This window comes from Cherax quadricarinatus, chromosome 19 (genome assembly GCF_038502225.1).
Source record: "Cherax quadricarinatus isolate ZL_2023a chromosome 19, ASM3850222v1, whole genome shotgun sequence".
Taxonomy (NCBI): Eukaryota; Metazoa; Arthropoda; class Malacostraca; order Decapoda; family Parastacidae; genus Cherax; species Cherax quadricarinatus.
Window position 1 is genome coordinate 7321959 of NC_091310.1, and position 27763 is coordinate 7349721.

A 27763-nucleotide genomic window follows, 5' to 3' on the forward strand; every position below is an offset into this window, starting at 1 on the left:
CTGCTGTGTAATGCAGCGAAGTACGAACAAATAGCTGAAGGTACGGAATATCAGTGTGTAGAAGAAGGGCACTTTCATTAAAGGTCCCATCAGGAAAAGGATCTGAAGAATACAATAAATTATAGCCTGAGATGGGAGAGATAACAGCAGAGTGTAATTTTGGTTCCTGTAAACCAAACCATCCCATACCCCGGCTGGGATTGAACCCGCGGTCAGAGAGTCTCAAAACTCCAGCCCATCGCGTTAGCCACTAAACCAGCTAATTGGTCTAGTGGCTAACACGACGGGCTGGAGTTTTGAGACTCTCTGACCGCGGGTTCAATCCTGGCCGGGGTATGGTTTGTTTGCAATCATGTCATTACGATTTCGTGAGTCATGGTTCCTGTAAGCAAACACCAACAGGGGAAAACTGGGAGAGTAACATCTGGAGCTCACCCCAATTACCCCTGAGGCTGAGTATATTCCACTGTAAATAGCCTATGATTGGCAATGATAAAGATACTTGAAATCCGCAGGTAAGGGTTCCTATGGACTAGAGGGGTTGGAAAAGTCCACATGCGGAGGCAGCGGAAAACGTTCAAGCAGCGAAGGAACGGTGCGCTGTGAAGAAAGAAGTTGCGCAGATGGAGGAGAGGAGAGAGAAGGAACAGAGGGTGGATCAGTGTCCATTGATGGTTTGGTCTCTGCAATATATTCAGAGATTGCTTCAAGTGTTTCGGAATTCAGAGGCATCGTATGGGAGACAATATTGGAGATGGTAGGGGGAGGATGAGTAAAGATTGGAACTGTAATGGACTGTACCAAGGAAGGGGGGGGGGCTGAAAAGGTGGAGGGAACTGGAGAAGAAGCGTGGAAGGGGACAGAAGAGGCAGAAACCTGGGAGGTGGCAGAAGAGGAAGAAACTTGGGAGGGAACAGGGTAGGTAGGCATAGTACGAGGAGGAGGGTGAACCTCTACACTTGTAACAGAGCCAGTGAGAGGGGAAGAACCCGGTACAGAGACAGGGAAGGTAAAATGAGGAGGTGGAAGAAGGGAAGGAGGGGTTAAAGGGCCTTTTTTTGACTTCTGAGAAGTAGAGGGACGATTGGGAGGAGGTGTCGTACGAGGTCTCGTTGATACTGAGGCTTGTGAGGGAGAACACGAAGAAGCAAGAACAGACTGAGGCGTTGAAGTAGGGACGTCTGAGCCCAGGACAGCAAAAGAATTAGATACAGGAGTGACTATGGAAGAGGTAACCACAGAGGAGGCTGTAGAAGATGGGACCCCAGAAGTGGGGGGACATTTTGAAACACGAGGTAGTCTCCCTTGGAGGCGGAGATGAGAAACCGCCATGGCATAAGGGAGACCTTCTGCCTCTTTGAGGTAATGGATTTCCAGCTCGTTTAAGTAGACTTGACAACGGCGAGAGTACGAAGGGTGAGCCTCATGACAATTAAGGCAAGAGGGAGGTCGATTGCAAGACGTATTAGAATGGTCATCGGCACCACAGACTGGGCATTCAGCGATAGATCTGCAATATTTCGCTGGATGGCCAAATCGCCAGCAATTTCTACACTGTTGCGGTGTAGGGATCACCTTTCGAACTTGTAACCGATGTCCTGCTACATAAACTGAGGATGGGAGTTCACGGCTGTCAAAAGTTAAACGAGCCACATTGTTAGGGTATCGTCTCCGCCCGCGGGCAGGAAGAACGTAAGTGTCTACCTTGAGGATTGGGAGATCTTGGAGTTCCAGCTGTTCAAGAATGTCAGTGCCACATGTCTGGAAATTCTGTTGAACTATGGTATGGGGCAGAATGACAGTACCACTACAAGAATTGAGGGAATGATGCTTTTCAATAGTGACAGGAACAATATCGATATGGGAAAGACGAGAAAGCTCATGAGCCTGGGTAGCATTCTGTACGGTGATGATGCGCTTACCACTCTTAAGAGCATGAAAAGAAATATCTTTACCAACATGGCGTAGGAGTGCCTTGCCAATACTGTGGTCAGAAAGATAGGCAGTAGAGGAAGTTGGTCGTAAAGTGAAGAATTTAGTCCACTGTGCAGTCTGAAACTGAGCGTGGAAAGGTAGTGAAGGACATGTCGATCTTTTCTGAGAAGAACGAGAAGGTGGAGAAGTATCATCAGTAGGTAATTGTCGTTGGCATTTAGGTGTGGGACCAGAGTTGGTCCGATGTGGAACGGGCCGGTGATTCGAAAATTGACGCACCATAGAGGGAGAGGCCGGAAGCATAGTCAGAGGAGAGCGAAGGTCAGATAAATTGAAGGAGTCAGTCGAGGCCCCAGTACCTGAAGCGGGTGAGGAAACAGCACCGGCAAGAGGTACAGAGGCATGAGGAGTGTCCGAAGAGTGGTCCAAAGACGAGGCGGGGTAAGAACGGGGTGCGGTATCAAGAAGGGGCCCGGGGGTAGCAGGTTCAAGGGCTAGGGCTGCCATGGTTAGGTTACTTCTTTCTTTTTGTTTTTAAGAAAAAAAAAGAAAGAAAAAAATAAAAAAAGAATAAAAAAGGGGGGACCGGGGAGGGATAGTTCCTAGGAGGAATGAAAGGGCCAGAAATCTCCCTCCGTGCCCAAGAGGACCTCAGCACTGCAAGTAGCGCAGATGCAGCATGGAACCCGTGCCATACCCTACCCATCATGCCAGTAAACCGGCAATCCGGGATAGCAACCTCACATCTGCCGAGCTACCTCGGTCGACAAAAGAGAGGGCGGCCGGAAATCCACCACAAAGCATACCTCCTTCGGCCACCACCCCCGGAATCCGAAAGGTGGCTTCCAGAGATACACCCGTCGCCCGAGAGACACCCAAAGCCACCCTCCGGGATACCAGAGAGGGATCAGGACATCCCCAGGCAATCCAGATTCCACGGCAAACTACGCCACCGCCAAGAACCTCAACAGAATGGGATGGACCCCGGTACCCTTTCCCCTACCTAGGAACTAGCGTGCCTGTGGGAAAACAAAAAAAAAGGCCAAAAAGGAAGGGCAAAAGGGAGGGGTGGGGAGGAGGAGGAGGAAAGGAAAAAGGGGAGGATGGGGAGGATGGGAGAGGGAAGGGGGGATTGGGGGGTAATTAGGTTCGGTCTGAGGAAGTAGACCGACAGGTCTAATTCCTCAGACCAAGAGCCTCTTCACCATGCCAAGGAGCCCCCCTTGAAGAGGAGAAAGATCCTGAGCTTGGGTAGCATTCTGTACAGTGATGATGTGCGTACCACTCTTAAGAGCATGAAAAGAAATATCTTTACCAACATGGCGTAGGAGTGCCTTGCCAATACTATGGTCGGAAAGACAGGCAATAGAGGAAGTTGGTCGTAAAGTGAAGAATTTAGTCCATTGTGCATTCTGAAACTGAGCATGGAAAGGGAGCGCAGGACATGTCGATCTTTTCTGAGAAGAATGAGAAGGTGGAGAAGTATCATCAGCAGGTAATTGTCGTTGGCGTTTAGAAGTGGGACCAGAGTTGGTCCGACGTGGAATGGGCTGGCGATTCAAAAATTGCCGCACCGTAGAGGGAGAGGCCGGAAGCATAGTCAAAGGAGAGCGGAGGTCAGATAAATCGAAGGAGTCAGTCGAGACCTCAGTACCTGAAGCGGGTGAGGAAACAGCACCGGCAAGAGGTACAGAGGCATGAGGAGTGTCCGAAGAGTGGTCCAAAGACAAGGCGGGGTCAGAACGGGGTGCGGTATCAAGAAGGGGCCCGGGGGTAGCAGGTTCATGGACTAGGGCTTCCATGGTTAGGTTACTTCTTTCTTTTTTTTTTAAGAAAAAAATAAGAAAGAAGAAAAAGAAAATAAAAATAAGAAAGAATAAAAAAAGGGGGGGGGACCGGGGAGGGATAGTTCTTAGGAGGAATGAAAGGGCCAGAAATCTCCCTCCGCGCCCAAGAGGACCTCAGCACCGCAAGTAGTGCAGATGCAGCATGGAACCTGTGCCATACCCTACCCATCATGCCAGTAAACCAGCAATCCAGGATAGCAACCTCACATCTGCTGAGCTACCTCAGTGGACAAAAGAGAGGGCAGCCGGATATCCGCCACAAAGCATACCTCCTTCGGCCACTACCCCCAGAATCCGAAAGATGGCTTCCAGAGACACACCCGTTGCCCGAAAGACACCCAAAGCTACCCTCCTGGATACCGGAGAGGGATTGGGACATCCCCAGGCAATCCAGATTCCACGGCAAACTACGCCACCACCATGAACCTCAACGGAATGGGATGGACCCCGGTATCCTTTCCCCTACCTAGGAACTAGCGTGCCTGTGGGAAAAAATCCCAAAGACCAAAAAGGAAGGGCAAAAGGGAGGGGTGGGGAGGAGGAAAGGAAAAAGGGGAGGATGGGGAGGATGGGAGAGGGAAGGGGGGATTGGGGGTAATTAGGTTCGGTCTGAGGAAGGAAACCGGCAGGTCTAATTCTTCAGACCAAGAGCCTCTTCACCATGCCAAGGAGCCCCCCTTGAAGAGAATGAAATGGTAGAGAATCTTTTTCTGATGGAAAATTGATGAAATTACCCTGATCACAAATTTTACTGTGTCAGTAATATTTATGCATCAGCGATATTGCCCACTTTGACTCCTATTTTAGGCCAATTACATAATTCCAGTTGACCAAATTCTTAGTTATTTTGCTAGTACAGTGGACCCCCGCATAACGATTACCTTCGCATGTGACCAATTATGTAAGTGTATTTATGTAAGTGCGTTTGTACGTGTATGTTTGGGGGTCTGAAATGGACTAATCTACTTCACAATATTTCTTATGGGAACAAATTCCGTCAGTACTGGCACCTGAACATACTTCTGGAGTGAAAAAATATCGTTAACAGGGGGTCCACTGTATTACTTCTATTTTATTCACTGAGCACAAGAAACTGCCCAGTCAACTATTTCAACTACCCAATAAAGTTATCAGAAATTGGTAATTAGGCCAATTTCACACAAAGTTCAAAATATTCCAATTTCAAAGCAAGGTCCAGAATAAACAATGCAGGCATTCCTGGCACTAAAATAATTTTTTTATTTACATAAAGAATTTTTATTCACCAAAAAATAGATTTACTCTTATGCAATACAGTGGACCCCCGGTATTCAATGGCATCGGTATTCGATAAATCCTGTATTCGATGCATTTTAACGCAAAAATTTTGCATCGGTATCCGATCGAAAACCCGGTATTCGATGTGATTCGTACGAGACGTGTCCACGTGTGGCATGAACTGCCCCGTGTGTGCCAGTGTTTATAAGCCAGGCAGTGTGCGCGCATCTAAGGATACATTTGGCACATTCCATATTATCACTGTTTTTGGTGCTTATTTCTGCAAAATAAGTCACCATGGGCCCCAAGAAAGCCTCTAGTGCCAACCCTGTGGTAAAAAGGGTGAGAATTAGTATGGAAACTAAGAAAGATTTTGAAGGGTTTGGGGCTAACCCTGAGAAGCCTATGCCAGTTGTGGAATCCATTGTGCCTACTTCAAAAATTAAAGAAATGTGTGCAAAGTGGGTTGAACTGCAAACCTTTATGGATGAAAATCACCCTAACACAGCTATTGCAAGCCATGCTGGTGACTATTACAATGACAATGTTGTGGCCCATTTTAGACAAATCGTAAAGGAACGGGAGGTACAGAGCTCTATGGACAGATTTGTTGTGCGACAAAGGTCCAGTGACTCTCAAGCTGGTCCTAGTGGCATTAAAAGAAGAAGGGAAGTAACCCTGGAAAAGGACTTGCTACCTCAAGTCCCAATGGAAAGGGATTCCCCTTCTAAACATTAACAACTTCGACACTCTCCCCTCCTCCTATCCCATCAATCATCACCAGATCTTCATTAAAGGTAAGTGTCAATTATTCTATTGTTATTATTCTATTGTTGTTATTGTTACTGTAATTATTTTATTGCATTAAACTTAATATAGTGGACCCTCGAATTTAGTAGTGCCTTTTCTGTATGCAAAACTATTTTTATCTATAAAATGTATGTTTTGTTAATATTTCCCATAGGAAATAATGTAAATCCAATTAAACCATTCCAGACACCAAAAAATATTAACAAACAATACATTTTATAGATAATAAAAATAGTTTTGTATACAGAAAAGGCACTATTAAATTCGAGGGTCCACTGGTATTTCATGTGGTAATTTTTTTTTTCATACTTTTGGGTGTCTTGCACGGATTAATTTGATTTCCATTATTTCTTATGGGGAAAATTGATTCGGTTTTCGATATTTTCGGTATTCAATGAGCTCTCAGTAATGGAATAATATTGAATACCAGGGGCCCACTGTATTGTAATAATTAAATAATATAAGTGCATTTGTGAACATATATTAGACCTACCACTTGACATGTAATGGATGCATGATGTCATTTGTTTACTCCTGAACATTGGCAAAAATTTAACATTTCCACTACTCTGAGACCAACTTCAAGCTATTTTCATTACTAAAACCAATCAAAAATCATCTCGTACTTCTGTAATGTATCTTCCAAGGTGTATAGTGTATATATGAGCTCAAGGTGTATAGAACTACAGCTTGGACCCTGTATACAAGGCATAGATCTAAGGCCTGGACCCTCAAAGGGATAGGTGCAGATGAACTGAAAATCATGACACTTTAGAGGAAGAAGCCAGAAGTATGGTCAAAGATGTGCAGAAGTCAGAGGTACCAAAGCAGTCAGGTGTAACCACAGTACCAGGGGTGGGCAATAAAGTGTTACCTGAAGGTACAAGTGTGTTAGAAAGGTTGAATTCAAAGAATGATTTGATAATAAGGCAGGAGTGGAAAAAGGCACCGCAACAGAAAGGGGGCTAGAAGTATCATGGACATGTTTTTCAAAAATAAGGTGAAAAAAAAAGGGGTGGGAAACATGGAGTGGTAGCTCCTAGGAAGAATGAAAGTCACAAATATCCACCCCCCCCCAAGCCTAAGAGGACCCCCAGTGTTGATAGTAGTAAAGATGAAGCGTGGAACCAATGCCATATCCTACCTTTCATGCCAGTATACCCGCAATCCATGATAGCACCACACATCCTACAAGCCACCTCATTGGACAAAAGAGAGGGCAGTCAGAAGCCCACAAGGCATACCTCCTTCAGTTATCACCTACCAGAAAGCAACAGGCAGCCTCCAGTGATATACAGTGGAGCCTCAGTACTCGAACTTAATTTGTTCCAGAAGGCTGTTCAAATGCCAGTCTGTTTGAATACCGAACGAATTTTTCCACCTAATTTTCTTTTTGGGTGGCTGTTATCACTAACCCTCTTAGGCCCCATGATGACTTATTTATATATAAAAAAAAATGTGAAGAAATGCGAAATAGTTTTCAGTGAAGTTCTGGCAGGTTGTATTTGTTTGGTCAGGTGCCGAGCAAACGGTCGACTACTGAGCAATTTGTTTACCAAAGCGTTCAAATACCAAATTGTTCAAGTATGGAGCTGTTCGAGTACCAAGGTTCCACATCACATGCCTCCCTTCCCCAGGGATGATGATCCAGGTTACTCAGCAAACTACACTAAAATCAAGGGTCTCAATGGAACAGGGTGGACAACAATACCGGTCCCCCAACCTAGGAGTTAGAGTAGGAGTAGGGAAGGGGGATTGGGGGGTAATTAGGTTCAGTCAGAGGAAGACTGAAGGGTTCATTTCCTCTGACCAAAAGACTCTTCACTGTGCCAAGAAGCCCACCTTGAAGAGGAGTGCTTTGCAAGCTGTCAAAAAATTTGATTTGCCGCCTCATCCCCCAGTTCTTTGTATATCACTATAGTTATGCCACATTTCTAGCAAAAACAAAGAAATCATATTCAGCCGGGTCCTTAGTCATTTTGATGTTCAGTGTAACGAGCAGGCAGACTCTGCTGCACGGTCAGCAGTATATGACTCCCAAGTTTCATATAGAGTTATTCCATTCTTAGACTATTTTGCTGTAATCTCTAACCACCTGCAAAACCGCTGGCAACAACGTTTATCAATATGACTCATAACAAATTATATTCTATCAAGCCAAGTTTATGTTTCTGGCCTTCTTGTCATAGAAGCCAAGGTTGGGAGACTATGTTCTCCCATCTTTGTATAGGGTGGTCTTCGCATCGGGCACAGCCATTTCACTCATGGGTACCTCACTGAGAGGCCTGTTCCACTCTTGTTAGAATTGTCAGGTTCCAATTTCAGTTTGCCATATTATATTGAACTGTCCTGTTCATCAACAAGCACACAGAATTTACCTCTAACGTTGCCACTGCTCATACACCCTTACTTTATCTTCCCTCCTTCCAGACAGACCCACCTTTGACTCAGAATCCCTCTTCGACTTTTTTTGACAGCAACCAATTACACGAATTTTGATAACACTTCCTTCAGCATTCCTCACAGCCCTTTCTATCTTTACCTATATTATCCTCTCCATCCTTGTTACTCTCTGCTCCAAGAACACCCCTTGGTCTGCAGTGCTGTATGACCCTAGTGGGTTTAGTGCTTGGTTTTGACTATAATAGTAACAATAATATCCATTTATGAATAACTGAAACAAATGTGCTGAGTTTGTGAGACAGAGATGCCTTATTCAGATTCCACAACAACTGAAATACATGTACATTCAGTCTGTTAAGAACTTTACACATCTTGATATAGTTACTCTCCAGTATGATTTACATCAAACACTCTGAACACTGATATGGGTATTATCCAGTATGAACTTTCAGGTGCATAATTAGACGGTTTTTTTGCGTAAAGACCTTCAGACACTCTGAACACTGATGTGGTTTCTTTCCACTATGAACTCTCAGGTGCTGAATTAATTGTTTTTTTTGTGTGAAGGCCTTCAGACACTCTGAACACTGATGTGGTTTCTCTCCAGAATGAAGGCTCAAGTGATTTGTTAGAGATGCTTTTTCTGTAAAGGTCTTCAGACACTCTGAACACTGATATGGTTTCTCTCCAGTATGAACTCTCAGGTGTCTAATTAAATGTCCTTTCTCTGTAAAGGTCTTCAGACACTCTGAACACTGATATCGTTTCTCTCCAGAATGAATTCTCAGGTGCCTACTTAGATATTGTTTTTCTGTAAAAGACTTAGGACACTCTGAGCATTTAAATGGCTTCTCTCCAGTATGAGCTCTCAGGTGCTTAATTAGAGCTGCTTTTTCTGTAAAGGCCTTCAGACACTCTGAACACTGATATGGCTTCTCTCCAGCATGAATTCTCAGGTGCTTAGTAAGATGTGCCTTTTTTGTAAAAGCCTTCAAACACTCTGAACACTGATATGGTTTCTCTCCAGCATGAACTCTCAGATGATTAATTAGATATGCTTTTTCTGTAAAGGTCTTAAGACACTCTGAACACTGATATGGTTTCTCTCCAATATGAATTCTCAGGTGTTTTGTTAGAGATTTTTTTTCTGTAAAGCTCTTCTGACACACTGAACACTGATATGGGTTTTCTCCAGTATGATGTCTCAGGTGCTTAATTAGTTGTTGTTTTTGTGGAAATGCCTTCAGACACTCTGAACACTGATATGGTTTCTCTCCCGTATGAACTCTGAAGTGTTTTGTCAGAGAGAATTTTTCTTTAAAGGTCTTCAGACAATCTGAACACTGATATGGTTTCTCTCCAGTATGAACTCTAAAGTGATTTTTTAGAGATGATTTCTGTGCAAAGGTCTTCAGACACTCTGAACATTGATATGATTTCTCTCCAGTATGAACTCTAAAGTGATTTTTTAGAGACGATTTGTGTGTAAAGGTCTTCAGACAGTCTGAACACTGATATGGTCTCTCTCCACTATGAACTCTCAGATGCTTATTTAGACCTTCTTTCCTTGTAAAGGCCTTCAGACACACTGAGCACTGATATGGTTTCTCTCCATTATGAAATATTAAGAGTGAGTTTAGTTGCAATTCTCCTGGAAAGTTTTTCATACAATCAAGATCCTGTTTATTTTCTGTTAGAGCAGTCATGATTATTTGAACATTTATGAAGAAACAATAAAGTTACATATAAGACTCATTTAGTGCTGCATAAAAGATGTGCAATGTACATATGGTGAAAAACATCAAAAGGAAAAAGATGGAACAAACTTTTATGTTCAAGTTTATACGAAAGATAAAATACTAAGAATCAAGAATAAAGACAATAATTGACCATTCTGTGGATACAAGTGGGATGCTCAGTATGAAGTTCTGGAAGCCAAAATGAAATAGAGGATAAACTATCTGAGGATATTTAGAAGATAAAAAATATCAGACAAGATAGTATCATGGGTCTTACAAGAATGTTCAAAGTAATGAAGATATCCTCCCTGAAAAATCTTAGAAACTTCACAAGGTTGTAAAACTGGTTAAGAAATACAAAATAGCACACATCAGTTTCATATTAAAATGGAAGTGGGGAGGATCTCTAAAAATAGCTTTGACTAAAATTGTAATATGTAATTGGTTGTATGGCAGCCAGACTTCAAATAAAAAAGCAAATTAAAAGAAAATTCAAAACTAGCTATAAAATGGCTCTAACTTCTATATAAACATATATATTATGAAAGACTGAGAACATTAGACATACAATCTTTGGCTAATAGGAGGGACAGAGGATGTAAGATTATCGCAGGCAAGATTATAAAAGAACTGATAAGGAATATTTCCTGATGCCATTAAATGATTAGGAATAATCTAAGGAAGAAGAGGTGCTGGAATGACACTATTAAGACATTCCTTACAAAGATTAGAACATTGAATGAATTACAAGAAGAGGTAGTAAGTGCTACATCTGGGAATTAAAAACTAATGTTACAATAACTACTGAAGACACCATGAACTACAGCTCTGTTTTTGCATCTACAGATATGTAATTACAAAGAGTAATTCAGAAAGGAAAGCAAAGCAGAATCAGAATGCAGCAATAAAAATTACAACTGCTGGTAAAGTAGGTGCAATTTTTTTTTGAAGTCTACAAACTCAAATTCAATTAATCACATTCAATAAATTTCTTTATATAACACATACATCACATGCTTTATAATTTATATTTTAAAATTCAAATTGCACAAGTCAGTGTCCATATCTATGTATCTTAAAACAAATAATAAACTGTTGTAATAATCTGCAAGTTTTTATATCACTTAGACATTTTCTAGTGAAATGATCTCTTCAATATAATTAATCTTACATTCAGTAACAAACACTAAATTGGTATGAGTTACACAGCTTCTCCTATACAAGCTCTTAACTGTTGCATATGAAGATTTTGTTTCATATTTTTATACACAGAAAACTGATATTGTCTCCCTACAATGAAAGTCTCTGCTTCACAAAGTTTAAATTTACAAATATTTACTCTCACACACACATGTGATTTAGTTTAAATAAGTTCTAGTGTCACGCTTGCTTGCTGGGGCAAAGGAAGAATGTGACTCTTGTCTTTTCTGGCAATCTTGTGTAGAATTACTACCCAGTGTTTGATTTGTAACAACTGGTAGTTCATGTGACAGGTTACTAGTACACTACTGATACACTTTGTTCAGATGTAACAACTGGTAGTTCATGTGACAGGTTACTAGTACACTGTTGATATAATTGTTCAGATGTAGCAGCATAAAATAAGGGACACTTGACCTAGGTACTGAATCTCGGCAAGTAGTGAATGATACTGTCAGTGTTGTGTGCATTATGTCCCACACTGCTGAAATTATGTATCTGAAGTATTTCTGCCATTTACATTATCTTTTACATCAATAGTAAAAAGATGAGCTGCAAAACAAAACAACAAAAGATTAGTAAGTCTTGAATTTATTTTTTTTTTTTATCATCTCTGACCCATTACAAAACTTTTACTTCAGAGATAAATTTTCTGTTAAAGTACAAAAAAGAGGGAAGAACTTAAGCTATTATTAATGCAGATGTTCTATATTTCAGTTAAATTATTAATAGCAAACTCAATTTTGGTTAAATTATTACTAGCAAACTCAGCACTGACTTCTACAGGTATTGAGCATTCTGTGTGTACAGTAGAGGAAAATAATTATGGTAATATATTTTATCATGATATAATGTTTGTACAGAGATGGGTGACATTTAGTTGTGCCTGCAGAAAGCCCATAGCTATGCAAAGCATTTTGACTACAATGGCAATAATGAATTAATTGCTCTCATAAAACATAAAAGTGAGAATTACAAGAACAAACAAGCAGTCAATTATTACTTAAGGTTGGATTATGATTACAGGCATTGAGAATCAAAACACAGCCTCTCCTCACTTAGAGATGTATGTACTCATTTACCGACCACTTGGACTTACAACCAGCTCTCCAACCAGTATGCAAACCTAAATATTTACAGTGGACCCTCGGTTATCGGCGGTTCTGCTTATCAGCCAAATTGGTTATGGGCTGGTTTTTCGGCTTCCGGTTATCGGCCGTTATTTCGCTCATCAGCCGTATTAGACGTGCCACCAGCCGGCCAAGACCCAGTTAGGAAGCAAGTGAGGAAGCTTCTGCTTATTCATCCATACATATCCACTGTTTTTGGTGATAATTCATTAAGTGCAACTGCAAAATAAGTAACAATGGCTCCCAAAGAAAATTCCTAGTAAAGTTCCTTTGGTAAAGAAAGTGAGAAAGATGATGGAATTTAACCCTTTAAGGGTTGAGAGACCCTCTCCTAAACTCATTCTCAGGGTCGAAAAATTTTGAAAAAAAAAAACATTTTTTTCTTATGAAATGATACAGAATCTTTTTCCGATCATAATGACACCAAAAGAATGAAATTTGATGGAAAACTTATGGGATTATTCTCTCGCAAAGTTAGCAGTCTCAAAGTGGGCGATTTTGCCCACTTTGAGCCCTATTTTTGGCCAATTCCAATGTTGCAGTTGACTAAAATCATAGCTATTTCCCTAGAACTCCACTTGTTCTATTGACTGAGTACAAAAATCTGCCCATTTATCGATTTCAACTATCTAATAAAGTGGTCAGAAATTGGCAATTTGGGCAATTTCACACAAATTTCAAAAGATGCCAATTTCAAAATAAGGTCCAGAATAAACAAGACAGACATTCATGGCACTAAAATAACATTTTATCTGTTCATTAGTCATGTCTCTAGGCACCTCTTGCATTACTTTTGCTTTCCGTTTTGAATTTTTATTCTCACAGAAAATAGAAAGTTTTCTGTTATGTATATTACTGCATCATTGTAAAAATGGTATATTATTATTATAATCAAAAAGAAGCGCTAAGCCACAAGGACTATACAGCGCTGCAGGGCAGGAAGGAAGCGAGGGCATCAGGTGGCAAAAGGGAGATGGATGAGTAATAGGTTACGGATAACAGCGGGGCAGTGGATGGTGAAAGGGTAAAGGGCAGCAAGAGACTGAACTAGAAAGGGCTGAGGGGAGTGCGAAAAGTATCATCAGAGTTTGTGGAGTAAATCAGTCGTTGTCAAGAAGTCAATGAGAGAGTCAGGATTAAAGGAGGGTCCATCAGCAAGAAGGGAAGGTAAAGAGAGAGTAGTAGAACGAAGACGACGTTGGAGGTAAATTCTGCGTGCTCGTTGATAGAGAGGGCAGTCTAACAGAATGTGGCTAATCGATACTGGAACTTGACACTGCTCACAGAGAGGAACAGGGTGCCTCTCCATGAGATACCCATGAGTAAGACGAGTGTGGCCAATGCGAAGGCGGGAGAGAGTGGTCTCCCAACCTCGGCACTGATGACAAGAAGACGGCCAGTAACCTATGCTCGGTTTAATAGAATGAAGTTTGTTACCGAGCAGAGTTGACCAACGTTGTTGCCAACGGGTGCGAAGGTGGGTAGCTATTGCAGCAAAATAGTCCAGAAATGGAACACCTCGATAGGAAATTGGTAGGTCATGTACTGCTGACCGCGCAGCAGTGTCTGCCTGTTCATTGCCCTGTACGTCGACATGACCAGGGACCCAACAAAAAACAATATCTTTATGTTTGGTAGAGATACGGCGTAGCCTAAGTTGGATATGGAGAACTAGGGGATGAGATGTATCAAATTTTCGTATAGCCTGTAGAGCACTAAGGGAGTCTGAGACTACTACAAATGATGACACAGGCATAGATGCGATACGAATAAGTGCTGCAAGAATGGCATACAGTTCAGCAGTAAAAATGCTAGCTGAAGATAGTAAATGCCCCCGCACGATGCTGTCCGGAAACACTGCTGCGAATCCGACGCCGTCTGAAGACTTAGAGCCATCTGTGTACACAGTGGTGGCATGAGAATGGGAGTGGAAGTGATCAAGAAAAAGAGAGCGGGAAGCCACCGTAGGCAGTTGAGCTTTCGAGCAAGGGAGTGAGAAAGAACAGACCTGAACAGCTGGAACTTCCCAGGGGGGTAGGGAAAAGTGAGATGCTACATGAACATATAAAGGTGGTAACTGAAGGGAAGACAAGAGTGAATGTAGGCGAAGAGAAAAGGGACGGAGCAAACAGGGGCGGCGAACGAATAAAGAATGTCTACTAATATTGGTGACCATTCTATAAATGGAAGGATTGTGTAGATCGTGAGAGCGTACATAGTAGCGAAGGCAATGGAACATTTGCTTCTGTATAGAGGCTCTCAACAGGGGAAGAGTGAAAAGCACCAAGGCACAAACGTAAGCCTTGGTGATGGATAGAGTTAAGGCTAGAGAGAGTAGCAGGAGAGGCCGCAGAATAAATCTGTTCACCATAATCAAGTTTCGATAAAACGAGGGCTGAATGTAGGCGAAGCAGAGTTCGACAATCAGCTCCCCAGGAAAGATGAGCAAGGGTTTTAAGAAGGTTTAGCCGGCTGTGACAAGTTGCCTTCAGAGAGGTAATGTGAGGTTTCCAGGATAACAGACGGTCAAAGAGAAGGCCTAGAAACCTGACTGTATCACGTTCGGGGATACGGGAGCCATAGAGATACAAAGGATGATCAGAGATAACAGAGCGTCTAGTGAAAGTAATTTGGTGAGTTTTGGTACTTGAAAATTTAAACCCATGCGTGGTGGCCCAAGTGGAAACACGGTCGACCACATGCTGGAGAGAAACTGCAATAAGGTGACAGTCAGCGCCTGCACAAGCAATAGCGAAGTCATCAACATAGAGTGATGACCAAATATTGGGTGGAAGAACAGAGGCCAAATCATTTATAGCAAGGAGAAAAAGTGTTGTGCTTAGAACACATCCCTGAGGGACACCTTCAGCTTGGACGAAGTCCGGGGAAAGAACATTATTGACTCGAACACGGAAATGTCTGTCAGTTAAAAAGTTCTTAAGGAAGGATGGTAGATTGCCTCGGAGGCCTAAGGAATGGGCCTGGACCAAAATATTATACCTCCAAGTTGTGTCATATGCCTTCTCAAGGTCAAAAAATATGGCAATAACTGAGTGATTATTCGCAAAGGCATTACGAACATACGTATCCAAGCGTAGTAAGGGGTCTATGGTAGAACGACCCTTACGAAAGCCATATTGACTAGCGGAGAGACTGTTGTGAGTCTCTAAATACCACATTAAACGTCGATTTACAAGGCGTTCCATCACTTTGCAAACTGCACTAGTAAGAGCGATGGGGCGATAGTGGGAGGCATCATGTCCTGTAGTACCCGGTTTGCGGAAAGGGAGAACAATGGCAGATTTCCACAGCAGGGGAAGAACTCCTTGTGCCCAAATAAGATTGAAGAGGTGTAAGAGGACTACAAGGGCTGACCGATGTAAATGTTGTAACATACGAATATGAATGTCGTCAGGCTCAGCTGCCGATGATCGGCAAGCTGAGAGCGTTGCCTCCAGTTCTTGAAGTGTAAAAGGCACATTATACTGTTCTTCTCTGAGAGAAGAAAAGTCCAAGGGTACTAACTCTCTGGCAGACTTTGAGGAAAGAAACGAGAGGCATAGATGGAGCCCTCGGGAAATACGGACCAGATGCGTGCCAAGTTCAATGGCAACGTCGAGAGGGTTTGCTACATCAACACCAGTGACCCGTAGAACAGGAGCCGGGTCAGGAGAGTATTTACCACTCAATTTCCTCACTTTTTTCCAGACTGCACTCATAGAAGAAGCAGAGGTGATGGTGGAAACATAGTCTCGCCAACAAGTGCGTTTAGCTTCACGGATGACACGGCGAGCGATCGCACGCTTCTGCTTAAAATCAACAAGTCTCTCAGCGGTTCTATTGTACCGGTACCTGCCCCATGCAGCACGTTTCAAACGTACTGCACGAGCACAAGCAGGAGACCACCAAGGCACGCACTTCTGAGAATGCCTGCCTGAGGTTTGGGGTATAGAATGAGAAGCTGCGGTAGAAACTGATGTCGAGAAGATGTGTAGGAGCTCATCAATGGAGGATGAAGAAGGAACCTCACTAAAAGCAGTGAGGTGTGAGTAAAGATCCCAATTTCCCCGATCAAATTGCCAGCGAGGGCTACGGAAAGGTGGTGAATAGGAAGGAGAAGTAAGAATGATCGGAAAATGATCGCTGTCATGCAAGTCTGGTAGAACAGACCAGGTGAAGTCTAGTGCAGTGGAGGAAGAGCAGACTGATAGATCGATGCAAGAGAGAGTATGAGTACGAGGATCAAAATGGGTGGGAGTACCCGTATTTAAAACATGGAGGGGGTGAGACGCGAGAAAAGCCTCCAACTGAATGCCACGTGAGTCACAATGAGACCCCCCCAGAGGAAATGGTGGGCATTAAAATCACCAAGTAACAGAAGTGGTGGTGGTAAGGATGAAACAAGAAAGGCAAAGTCTGGGATAGAAAATGCTCGAGAAGGAGAGAGATATAAAGAACATATTGTAAACCACTTATTCAAGTGGATACGGGCTGCAGTGTAATGCAGCGAGGTATGGACAAATAGTTGACAGTACGGAATATCATTGCGTAGAAGAAGGGCACTTTCATTAAAGGTCCCATTTGAGAAAGGATCCGAAGAATACAATAAATTATAGCCTGAGATAGGTTGGAAAACAGCCGAGTGTAATTTTGGTTCTTGTAAGCAAGCACCAACAGGGGAAAACCTGGAAAGCAACATCTGAAGCTCACCCCGATTACCCCTGAGGCCGCGGATATTCCACTGTAAATAGGCCATGATTGGCGATGAAGAAAATATCAGGAATCTGTAGGTAAAGGCACCTACGGACTAGAGGGGTTAGAAAAGTCAACGTGTGGTGGCATTGGAAGATGTTCAAGTAGCGAAGGAACGGAGCGTTGCGAAGAATGGGGTTGTGAAGATGGAGGAGAGGGGAGAGAAGGAACAGGAAGTGAATCAGTGTCCATTGAAGGTTTAGTCTCTGCAATATATTCTGAAATGGCTTCAAGTGTTTCTGAATTCAAAGATGTATGGGAGACCATATTGGTGATAGGAGGAGGAGGGTGAGTAAAGATTGGGACAGTAATGGACTGTACCAAAGTAGAGGGGGAGGGAAAAGTGTAAGGGACTGGAGATGAAGTGTGGGGGGGGGACAGAAGAGGTAGAAACCTGGGAGGTGGCAGAAGAGGGAGAAACTTGGGAGGGGACGGGGGTGGGAGGCATAGTACGAGGAGGAGGGTGAATCTCCACACTTGTAATAGAGCCAGAGAGGGGGGAAGAACTAGGTACAGAGACTGGAAAGGTAAAGTGTGGTGGAAGAAGGGAAGGAAGGGGCAAAGAAGATTTGAGCAATGTGGATTTTTTGGACTTCTGAGTAGAGGGACGATTGGTATTAGGTGTCGTACGAGGTCTTGTCGATACTGGGGCTTGTGAGGAAGGACGCGAAGATGTGAGAACAGACTGAGTTGTAGTCGGGACGTCAGAGCCAAGGACAGCAAAAGGATTAGATGCTGTAATGGCTATGGGAGGGGTAACAACAGAGGAGGCTGCAGAAGATGGGACCCCAGAAGTGGGGGGATGTTTGGAAACACGAGAATAAGAAACACGGGGTAGTCTCCCTTGGAGGCGGAGATGAGTAACTGCCATAGCATAAGGGAGACCTTCCGCCTCTTTGAGGCAACGAATTTCACGTTCATTTAAGTAGACCTGGCAACGGCGGGAGTACGAAGGGTGAGCTTCATTACAATTAAGGCAAGATGGAGGTTGACTGCAAGATGTATTAGAATGGTCGTCGGCACCAAAGACTGGGCATTCGGCCATAGATCTGCAATATTTCGCTGGGTGACCAAAACGCCAGCAATTTCTATATTGTTGCGGTGTAGGTATCACCTTTCAAACTTGTAACCGATGTCCCGCGACATATACAGAGGACGGGAGTTCTCGGCTGTCAAAAGTTAAACGAGCCACATTGCAAGGGTAACGTCTCCGCCCCCGGGCAGGAAGGACATAAGTGTCTACTTTGAGGATTACCTGGAGTTTACCTGGAGAGAGTTTCGGGGGTCAACGCCCCCGCGGCCCGGTCTGTGACCAGGCCTCCTGGTGGATCAGCGCCTGATCAACCAGGCTGTTGCTGCTGGCTGCACGCAAACCAACGTACGAGCCACAGCCCGGCTGATCAGGAACTGCCTTTAGGTGCTTGTCCAGTGCCAGCTTGAAGACTGCCAGGGGTCTGTTGGTAATCCCCCTTATGTGTGCTGGGAGGCAGTTGAACAGTCTCGGTCCCCTGACACTTATTGTATGGTCTCTTAACGTGCTAGTGACACCCCTGCTTTTCATTGGGGGGATGGTGCATCGTCTGCCAAGTCTTTTGCTTTCGTAGTGAGTGATTTTCGTGTGCAAGTTCGGTACTAGTCCCTCTAGGATTTTCCAGGTGTATATAATCATGTATCTCTCCCTCCTGCGTTCCAGGGAATACAGGTTTAGAAACCTCAAGCGCTCCCAGTAATTGAGGTGTTTTATCTCCGTTATGCGCGCCGTGAAAGTTCTCTGTACATTTTCTAGGTCGGCAATTTCACCTGCCTTGAAAGGTGCTGTTAGAGTGCAGCAATATTCCAGCCTAGATAGAACAAGTGACCTGAAGAGTGTCATCATGGGCTTGGCCTCCCTAGTTTTGAAGGTTCTCATTATCCATCCTGTCATTTTTCTAGCAGATGCGATTGATACAATGTTATGGTCCTTGAAGGTGAGATCCTCCGACATAATCACTCCCAGGTCTTTGACGTTGGTGTTTCGCTCTATTTTGTGGCCAGAATTTGTTTTGTACTCTGATGAAGATTTAATTTCCTCATGTTTACCATATCTGAGTAATTGAAATTTCTCATCGTTGAACTTCATATTGTTTTCTGCAGCCCACTGAAAGATTTGGTTGATGTCCGCCTGGAGCCTTGCAGTGTCTGCAATGGAAGACACTGTCATGCAGATTCGGGTGTCATCTGCAAAGGAAGACACGGTGCTGTGGCTGACATCCTTGTCTATGTCGGATATGAGGATGAGGAACAAGATGGGAGCTAGTACTGTGCCTTGTGGAACAGAGCTTTTCACCGTAGCTGCCTCGGACTTTACTCTGTTGACGACTACTCTCTGTGTTCTGTTAGTGAGGAAATTATAGATCCATCGACCAACTTTTCCTGTTATTCCTTTAGCGCGCATTTTGTGCGCTATTACGCCATGGTCACACTTGTCGAAGGCTTTTGCAAAGTCTGTATATATTACATCTGCATTCTTTTTGTCTTCTAGTGCATTTAGGACCTTGTCGTAGTGATCCAGTAGTTGAGACAGACAGGAGCGACCTGTTCTAAACCCATGTTGCCCTGGGTTGTGTAACTGATGGGTTTCTAGATGGGTGGTGATCTTGCTTCTTAGGACCCTTTCAAAGATTTTTACGATATGGGATGTTAGTGCTATTGGTCTGTAGTTCTTTGCTGTTGCTTTACTGCCCCCTTTGTGGAGTGGGGCTATGTCTGTTGTTTTTAGTAACTGAGGGACGACCCCCGTGTCCATGCTCCCTCTCCATAGGATGGAAAAGGCTCGTGATAGGGGCTTCTTGCAGTTCTTGATGAACACAGAGTTCCATGAGTCTGGCCCTGGGGCAGAGTGCATGGGCATGTCATTTATCGCCTGTTCGAAGTCATTTGGCGTCAGGATAACATCGGATAGGCTTGTGTTAATCAAATTTTGTGGCTCTCTCATAAAAAATTCATTTTGATCTTCGACTCTCAGTCTGGTTAGCGGCTTGCTAAAAACTGAGTCATATTGGGACTTGAGTAGCTCACTCATTTCCTTGCTGTCATCTGTGTAGGACCCATCTTGTTTAAGTAGGGGCCCAATACTGGACGTTGTTCTCGATTTTGATTTGGCATAGGAGAAGAAATACTTTGGGTTTCTTTCGATTTCATTTATGGCTTTTAGTTCTTCCCGCGATTCCTGACTCCTAAAGGATTCTTTTAGCTTAAGTTCGATGCTTGCTATTTCTCTGACCAGTGTCTCCCTGCGCATTTCTGATATATTGACCTCTTTTAGCCGCTCTGTTATTCTTTTCCGTCGCCTGTAAAGGGAGCGCCTGTCTCTTTCTATTTTACATCTACTCCTCCTTTTTCTTAGAGGAATAAGCCTTGTGCATACATCGAGTGCCACCGAGTTAATCTGTTCTAGGCATAAGTTTGGGTCTGTGTTGCTTAGTATATCTTCCCAGCTTATATCGGTTAGGACTTGGTTTACTTGGTCCCACTTTATGTTTTTGTTATTGAAGTTGAATTTGGTGAATGCTCCCTCGTGACTAGTCTCATTTTGTCGGTCTGAGGCTCCACGCATACATGTCTGAACCTCAATTATGTTGTGATCTGAGTATATTGTTTTTGATATGGTGACATTTCTTATCAGATCATCATTGTTAGTGAAGATGAGGTCTAGTGTATTCTCCAGTCTAGTAGGCTCTATTATTTGCTGGTTTAAATTGAATTTTGTGCAGAGATTTAAAAGCTCGTGTGAGTGTGAGTTTTCATCAGAGCTGCCTCCTGGTGTTATTACTGCAACAATATTATTTGCTATATTCCTCCATTTTAGGTGCCTTAAGTTGAAATCCCCCAGGAGCAAGATGTTGGGTGCAGGAGCTGGAAGATTTTCCAGACAGTGGTCAATTTTTAACAGCTGTTCCTGGAATTGCTGGGATGTTGCATCCGGAGGCTTGTAGACTACCACAATGACTAGGTTTTGGTTCTCGACCTTTACTGCTAAAACTTCCACTACGTCATTTGAGGCATTAAGCAGTTCTGTGCAAACAAGTGACTCTGCAATGTACAGGCCAACCCCCCCCTTTTGCCTGTTCACTCTGTCACATCTGTATAGGTTGTAACCTGGGATCCATATTTCGTTGTCCAAGTGATCCTTTATGTGGGTCTCAGTGAAAGCCGCGAACATTGCCTTTGCCTCTGCAAGCAGTCCACGGATGAAAGGTATTTTGTTGTTTATTGCTGGCTTTAGACCCTGTATATTTGCAAAGAAGAATGTTATCGGACTGGTGGTATTGTTGGTACTGGGGGGGGATTTTTTTTCCGGCATTAGTATCTGTATCTGTTGGTTTGGAGTGGAGGCCATCGACTGTGGTTCCACTCCAGGAATGACTGGATTTGGTGTACGATTTCTGCCATTTCCTGCCAGTTTTTTTTCCTTCCTGGCACTAAAAAACCTCTCCCTCTTGAGTGGCTGTGGCTACCCAGGTTTTCCCATGGCCTGGATGTTTTGTATCTTTTTGTCCCCTTTAGATGGTATGCCTGGCAATTTAAGTTATAGCACAGTCTTTCCTGTACTGAAGAGGTACACATTTCAGGGTGAAAAAGCTTACAGGAAGGGAGTTTGCATTTTCCTGTTGTCATATGGGCATGACATTTTCTAGGGTGGTCATAGTTGCATGTCCCATCTGTTTTTCCAGATTTCCCATGCCAGCAGATACCAAGTGCATAGTATGTGCACAGGCTTGGTTTCCGTTTGCCTTGGGTTTCTGTGACTGTATTCCCTGTTGGTGCATGTTTCCCTGTCTTATTCCTATCCTCCTTAGCACCAACAATGGAGCTCCCACCAGTTGTTTTTGGTAATTTATCCTCACTATTGCTATTGGAGTCCTCTTGTTTGCTATTTCCTGCGGTATTTCTGGTTTGCAATATTGGTTTTATCTTATCTTTGACTACACTTGTTTCCCTACTATGGCTCCTGTCCTCTATGAGGTCATTTATATGTATTCCTTCCTGCGTATAATTCCCGACTACCTGGACAAAATCTCCAGCTTCACCATTACTGTCTACCAGGACAGTATCTCCAGCTTCACCATTTCTGTCTCCCAGGACAGCACCTCCAGCTTCACCATTACTGTCTCCCAGGACAGTATCTCCAGCTTCACCATTACTGTCTCCCAGGACAGCACCTCCAGCTTCACCATTACTGTCTCCCAGGACAGCACTATCAGCCCTACATTTACTGACTACCAGGACATCACCTCCAGCCTTACAGTTTCTGACTACATGGCCAGTATCAAGGGCAGTACCATTCAGCCCGGACTTTTTATGTTCCCATCTGTTGTAGAAAGCTTCCAGGTTTTCTATGAAAGCAGCTTTGATGTTATCCTCTTTTAATACCCTTGTGATTTTAGTCCACAGATTTTCCTCATTTGGGCATACCCAAAAACACTTCTCTGTTTTAATACTGCTTGTAGCTAGTTCTGGGATATCTGCACAAGGAGCGTGACACCAATTTCCACAAAAATGACAATTTATCCATGTGGTAGCCCGTTTGTTTGACTGACCACAGACTACACACAGCTTCATAATGATTTGAATGGTTGATTTACTGCAAGTCTACTAGCAACCTCTTGAATATTATATTAATAACCTTAAATGAAGCTCTAGCTATTTGTATTTCTGTTTCTAACTCTTTTTGTATATTGGACAGCTTACCGTCACGTTCCTGATTTTTAATGTTTGTGTTTATAAGGGCGCCTACAAACCCATCCGTTTACAGTCTGCTTTATTGTCCAACGAAACTGTTTGAAACCAGTCCCGGGTTCGGACCAGTCAAGGGTTCGGACCAGTCAAGGGTTCGGACCAGTCGATCTGCTCTGATCAGTGGGTCACTTATTTAAAACATACTGGTCGGTGATTTGAGCTAACACATGAAGGATCTACTGGAAATTATCTACCCGAGTAATATGTGATTTGACTGATACAAAAGTATAACTTGCGTGTTGAAGAGCCGGTGATATCTGGCAGCTCCTACAATGACGTACAGTCGACCTCTTTGTTTATCAATCGCTGTATCTGGCTTTTCTATTTTTGTTTTTCCGTCTCCACCACAATAAATGCTATATTATCACTATAGTTGACTGGTGCAAATTTTGGAGGAAGGACGCTTTTTCTGTAGTAATAATTGCTTCTCGTTGTGTATATTGCGACCGCTGGTAACTACAGGTTATATGAAATTCACAGTAACGTCTCGTATTTCAAGAAAATGAAGCTAATGAAAGTCACTCCACTCCACTAAGTACCATTATAATACTGGTTAGTTGCTACTACAACACTGTATTCTGCTATTCACTGGTATCACTAGATTATATGCGAGTACACTAGCAGGCCAGGAAGATTATTAAAAACAGCTGACCTGTGGTAAGTTTCTGGCGACTTCTGGCACCTGCCTCTATAGGCTTATCACTTCATTTACAAATTCACCTGTTTTCAAATGACACTTTAGCCTTTATCATCAATATACTAGGGAGCCACTGTAGTATACACTATACACTATGTATACTCAATGCTTTCAGGGAGACTTTCTTTCCTCTGACACAACGTTCAATTATTATTATTTTTTTTTTTTTTTCACACGGGAAACAGGCCTATGATTCCCCTCTGGCAGTAAACTCTGCTAGGTAATGCACACTAATTCTCCTTTTTTGACTCAGTATATAATGTTTTCCGCCCAAGATTGGTTCCAGGCGCTAGAGGGATGTATCGTATAGGATTGATGACACAAATTAAAGTTCTAGCACGTAAGAGCGAGATCCTGGAGTTCCAGCTGTTCAAAAATGTCATTGCCACATGACTGGAAATTCTGTTGGACTATGGTATGGGGCAGAATGACAGTACCACTACAAGAATTGAGAGAAAGATGTTTTTCAATAGTGATAGGAGTAGTATCGATATTCGAAAGGAGAGAAAGATCATAAGCTTGGGTAGCATTCTGGACAGTGACGATGCGAGTACCGCTCTTGAGAGCGTGAAATGAAATATCTCTGCCAACATGACGCAGGAGCGCTTTGCCAATACTATGGTCAGAAAGGTAGGCAGAAGAAGAAGTTGGTCTTAAAGTAAAGAATTTAGTCCATTGTGTGGTCCGGAACTGAGCGTGGAGAGGGAGTGCTTGACGTGTCGGTCTTTTCCGAGTAGAATGGGAAGGTAACGAAGGAGCATCATCAGGAGATTGACGTTGGCGTTTAGGAGTAGGACCGGAGTTGGTCCGGCATGAAATGGGCGGGCGATTCGAAAATTGCCGTACCGTAGAGGGAGAAGCCGGAAGCATAGTCAAAGGAGAGCGGAGTTCAGACAAATCGAAGGAGTCAGTCGAAGCCCCGGTACCTGAAGCGGGTGAGGAAACAGCACCAGCAAGAGGTACAGGGGCATCAGGAGTGTCCGAAGAGTGGTCTAAACACAAGGCAGGGTCAGAATGGGGTGCGGTATCAAGAAGGGGCCCGGGGGTAGTGGTTTCATGGACTAGGGCTGCCATGGTTAGGTTACTCCTTTGCTTTTTGTTTTTAAGAAAAAAAAAGAAAGAAGAAAAGAAAACAAAAATAAAAAAAGAATAAAAAAAGGGGGGAGCGGGGAGGAATAGTTCCCAGGAGGAATGAAAGGGCCGGAAATCTCCCTCCGCGCCCAAGAGGACCTCAACACCGCTAGTAGCGCAGATGCAGCATGGAACCCGTGCCATACCCTACCCTTCATGCCAGTAAACCAGCAATCTGGGATAGCAACATCACATCTGCCGAGCTACCTCGGTGGACAAAAGAGAGGGCGGCCGGATATCCGCCACAAAGCATACCTCCTTCGGCCACCACCCCCGGAATCCGAAAGGTGGCTTCCAGAGATACACCCGTCGCCCAAAAGACACCCAAAGCTACTCCGGGATACCGGAGAGGGATCGGGACATCCCCAGGCAATCCAGATTCCACGGCAAACTACGCCACCGCCAAGAACCTCAACGGAATGGGATGGACCCCGGTGTCCTTTCCCCTACCTAGGAACTAGCGCGCCTGTGGGAGAAATCCCGAAGGCCAAAAAGAGGAAGGGCAAAAGGGAGGGGTGAGGAGGAGGAGGAGGAATGGAAAAAGGGGGAGGATGGGATAGGGGAGGGGCGAATGGGGGGTAATTAGGTTCGGTCTGAGGAAGAAGACCGACAGGGCTAATTCCTCAGACCAAGAGCCTCTTCACCACGCCAAGGAGCCCCCCTTGAAGAGGGTAAAAATGGTATAAATGATATCAGTACACTTGTGAAAGAATATTAGACTCATCAGCTGACGTGTACTGGACGCGTGGCTTGATTTGTTTACTATTGAACATTGGCAAAAATCAATCATTTTCGCTACTCTGAGCTCAATTTCAAGGTACTTGTCATCGTGAAACCAATCAGAAGCATCTCTAATTCTGTAATATATCTTCCATTCTGTCAAATGAGACCAAGGAAACGAGAATACAACCATAAGTACCATACGAAAATACAGTAGAAAGTTGCTGTTCTAAACCAAACACACAGTTTTTTTTTTCTCAATATGCACAGCGTGCTTCAGTTTTTTTTATACTGTGCACACTGACCACGCAGACCCATTCTTTCATATGTAGGCCTGCCAGCTTCCTTCTACCAGATTTGAAGGTGCTAGAATTTAGGCGTACAAGTACGTAATACGTAAGGAAGTAATAGAAAAATGTGAGTGTGCTTGAGCTTGCCAGGATGTATGGGAAAAACAAATCAACACTCACTTCCATCCTAGCAAGGAAAGAACAAATCAAAGAATCTGATGTGAGGAAAGGAGTAAATGTGATAACGAAACAAAGGTCATCAATAATGGAACATATGGAGAAGTTATTGTTCTTGTGGATCACCGAAAAACAATTAACGTGAGATAGTGTTGTGGAATTCATTATTTGTGAGAAGGCAAGGCAGCTGCATGCAGATCTTGTAAAGAAAATGCCTAGAACAAGTGCTGCTGTTAGTGAATTTAGGACCAGCAAAGGCTGGTTTGAGAGATTTAAGAAACATGCTGGCGTACACAGCGTGGTTAGGTATTTTTCAGCCGCACATTTGTCAGAACCTGCAGCCGCAGGTTCTGACAAATGTGTGGCAGAAAAATTCATTCAGGAATTCAAGGGGTACATAAAGACTGAAGGATTCCTTCCCCAGCAAAAGTTAAATTGTGACAAAACAGGCCTTTTCTGGAAGAAAATGCCAAAGTGGACCTACATTACTCAGGAGGGAAAGGCACTGCCAGGACACAAGCCTATGAAAGACAGGCTTCCTCTTTTGTTCTGTGCTAACACTAGTGGGGATTTCAGAGTGAAGCCTTTACTGGTGTATCACTCTGGAAATCCCAGTATGTTCAAGAAAAACAATGTCTTCAAGAGCATATTGTGTGTGAGGTGGAAAGCTAATAATAAGGCATGGATCACAAGGCAAATTTTCAAAGAGTGGGTCAATGAAAAAATACCTCCTGGAAAAGAAATTGCCACTCAAGTGCCTCCTGGTACCAGACAGTGCTCTTGCTCATCCTCCAGTCTTGGAAGACCAATTGTTTAGGAACTTCAGTTTTATAACAGTGAAGTTCTTGCCTCCTAACACCACTCCTCTCATCCAGCCCATGGACCAGCAGGCCATTTCAAACTTCAAAAACTCTACACCAAAGTAGTGTTTCAAGGTGCTTTGAAGTGACCCTGGACACTCATTTGACCCTAAGAGAGTTCTGGAGGAATCACTTCAATGTCCTCCATTACATAAGTCTTATAGGTAAGGCTTGGAAGGGAGTGACCTCCAGGACTTTGAACTCTGCTTGGAGAAAATTGTGGCCAGAATGTGTCCAAGAAAGAGATTTTGAAGGGTTTGGGGCTGACCCTGAGGACCCTACACCTGTTGTGGAAAGTACTGTTTCACTGGGGAAATCCATGGGGTTTGAGGTTAATGGTGAGGATGTGGAATAATTGGTGGCAGACCACAGGGAAGAGCTAACTGCTGAAGAGCTACAAGAGCTTCATCTGGAGCAGCAACAGACCAGAGCTGAGGAACTTGCTTCAGAGGAGGAGGAAGAGGGAGGGAAGGAGGTGCCTTTCTCAGAGATTAAGAGAGATTTATGCAATGTGGACTAGGGTGCAAGCTTTCGTACAGAAATACCACCCTAACCAAGCTGAAACAAGCCATATCTGCAACATGTTCAGTGACTAAACCTTGTCCCACTTCAGGGAAATCTTAAAGAGATGCCAGAAACAGACCATTCTGGACAGTTATTTTGTGCAACAGGTGTACAGTGACTCTCAAGCTGGTCCTAGTGCCAGTAAAAGACAAAGAAGGGAAGTAGCCCTGAAGTCATTATGGAGGAGGATTCCCCTTTCAAACAATAACCTCAACTCCCTCTCCCCTCTCTCCTGTCTTCCATAAGCCAAGAAGAGTCCTTAATAAAGTTGTATAATACTGATTTAATTGTTCTTGTATGTATTTTATTTAGTTCTCATTGTTTTGTGTATGCAAAACTATAATTAATCTTTAAAAAGATTATTTTCTGTGAATATTTTTGGGTGTCTGGAACGGATAAACCATATTTACATTAATTCTTATGGGAAATATTATTTCGGTTTTAGGCCATTTCGCTTTTAGGCTGACCTTCTG

At 43.5% G+C, this 27763-nt stretch overlaps 2 protein-coding genes across 3 annotated transcripts in view; both read right to left on the bottom strand.

Annotated features, from left to right (window-relative positions):
* LOC128688155 (retinol dehydrogenase 11) overlaps positions 1-27763 on the bottom strand; it is a 645869-nt gene that overhangs the window by 264861 nt on the left and 353245 nt on the right. The window lies entirely within an intron of this gene.
* Positions 8538-27763, bottom strand: part of LOC128706214 (zinc finger protein 84-like) — a 130321-nt gene continuing 111095 nt past the window's right edge. For both annotated transcript variants that reach the window (XM_070086540.1, XM_070086541.1), the window contains exon 2: positions 8538-11743. In XM_070086540.1, the coding sequence (XP_069942641.1) occupies positions 8684-9958 (1275 nt within the window). In that variant the 5' untranslated portion in view covers positions 9959-11743 and the 3' untranslated portion in view covers positions 8538-8683. The remainder of the gene's footprint in view (positions 11744-27763) is intronic.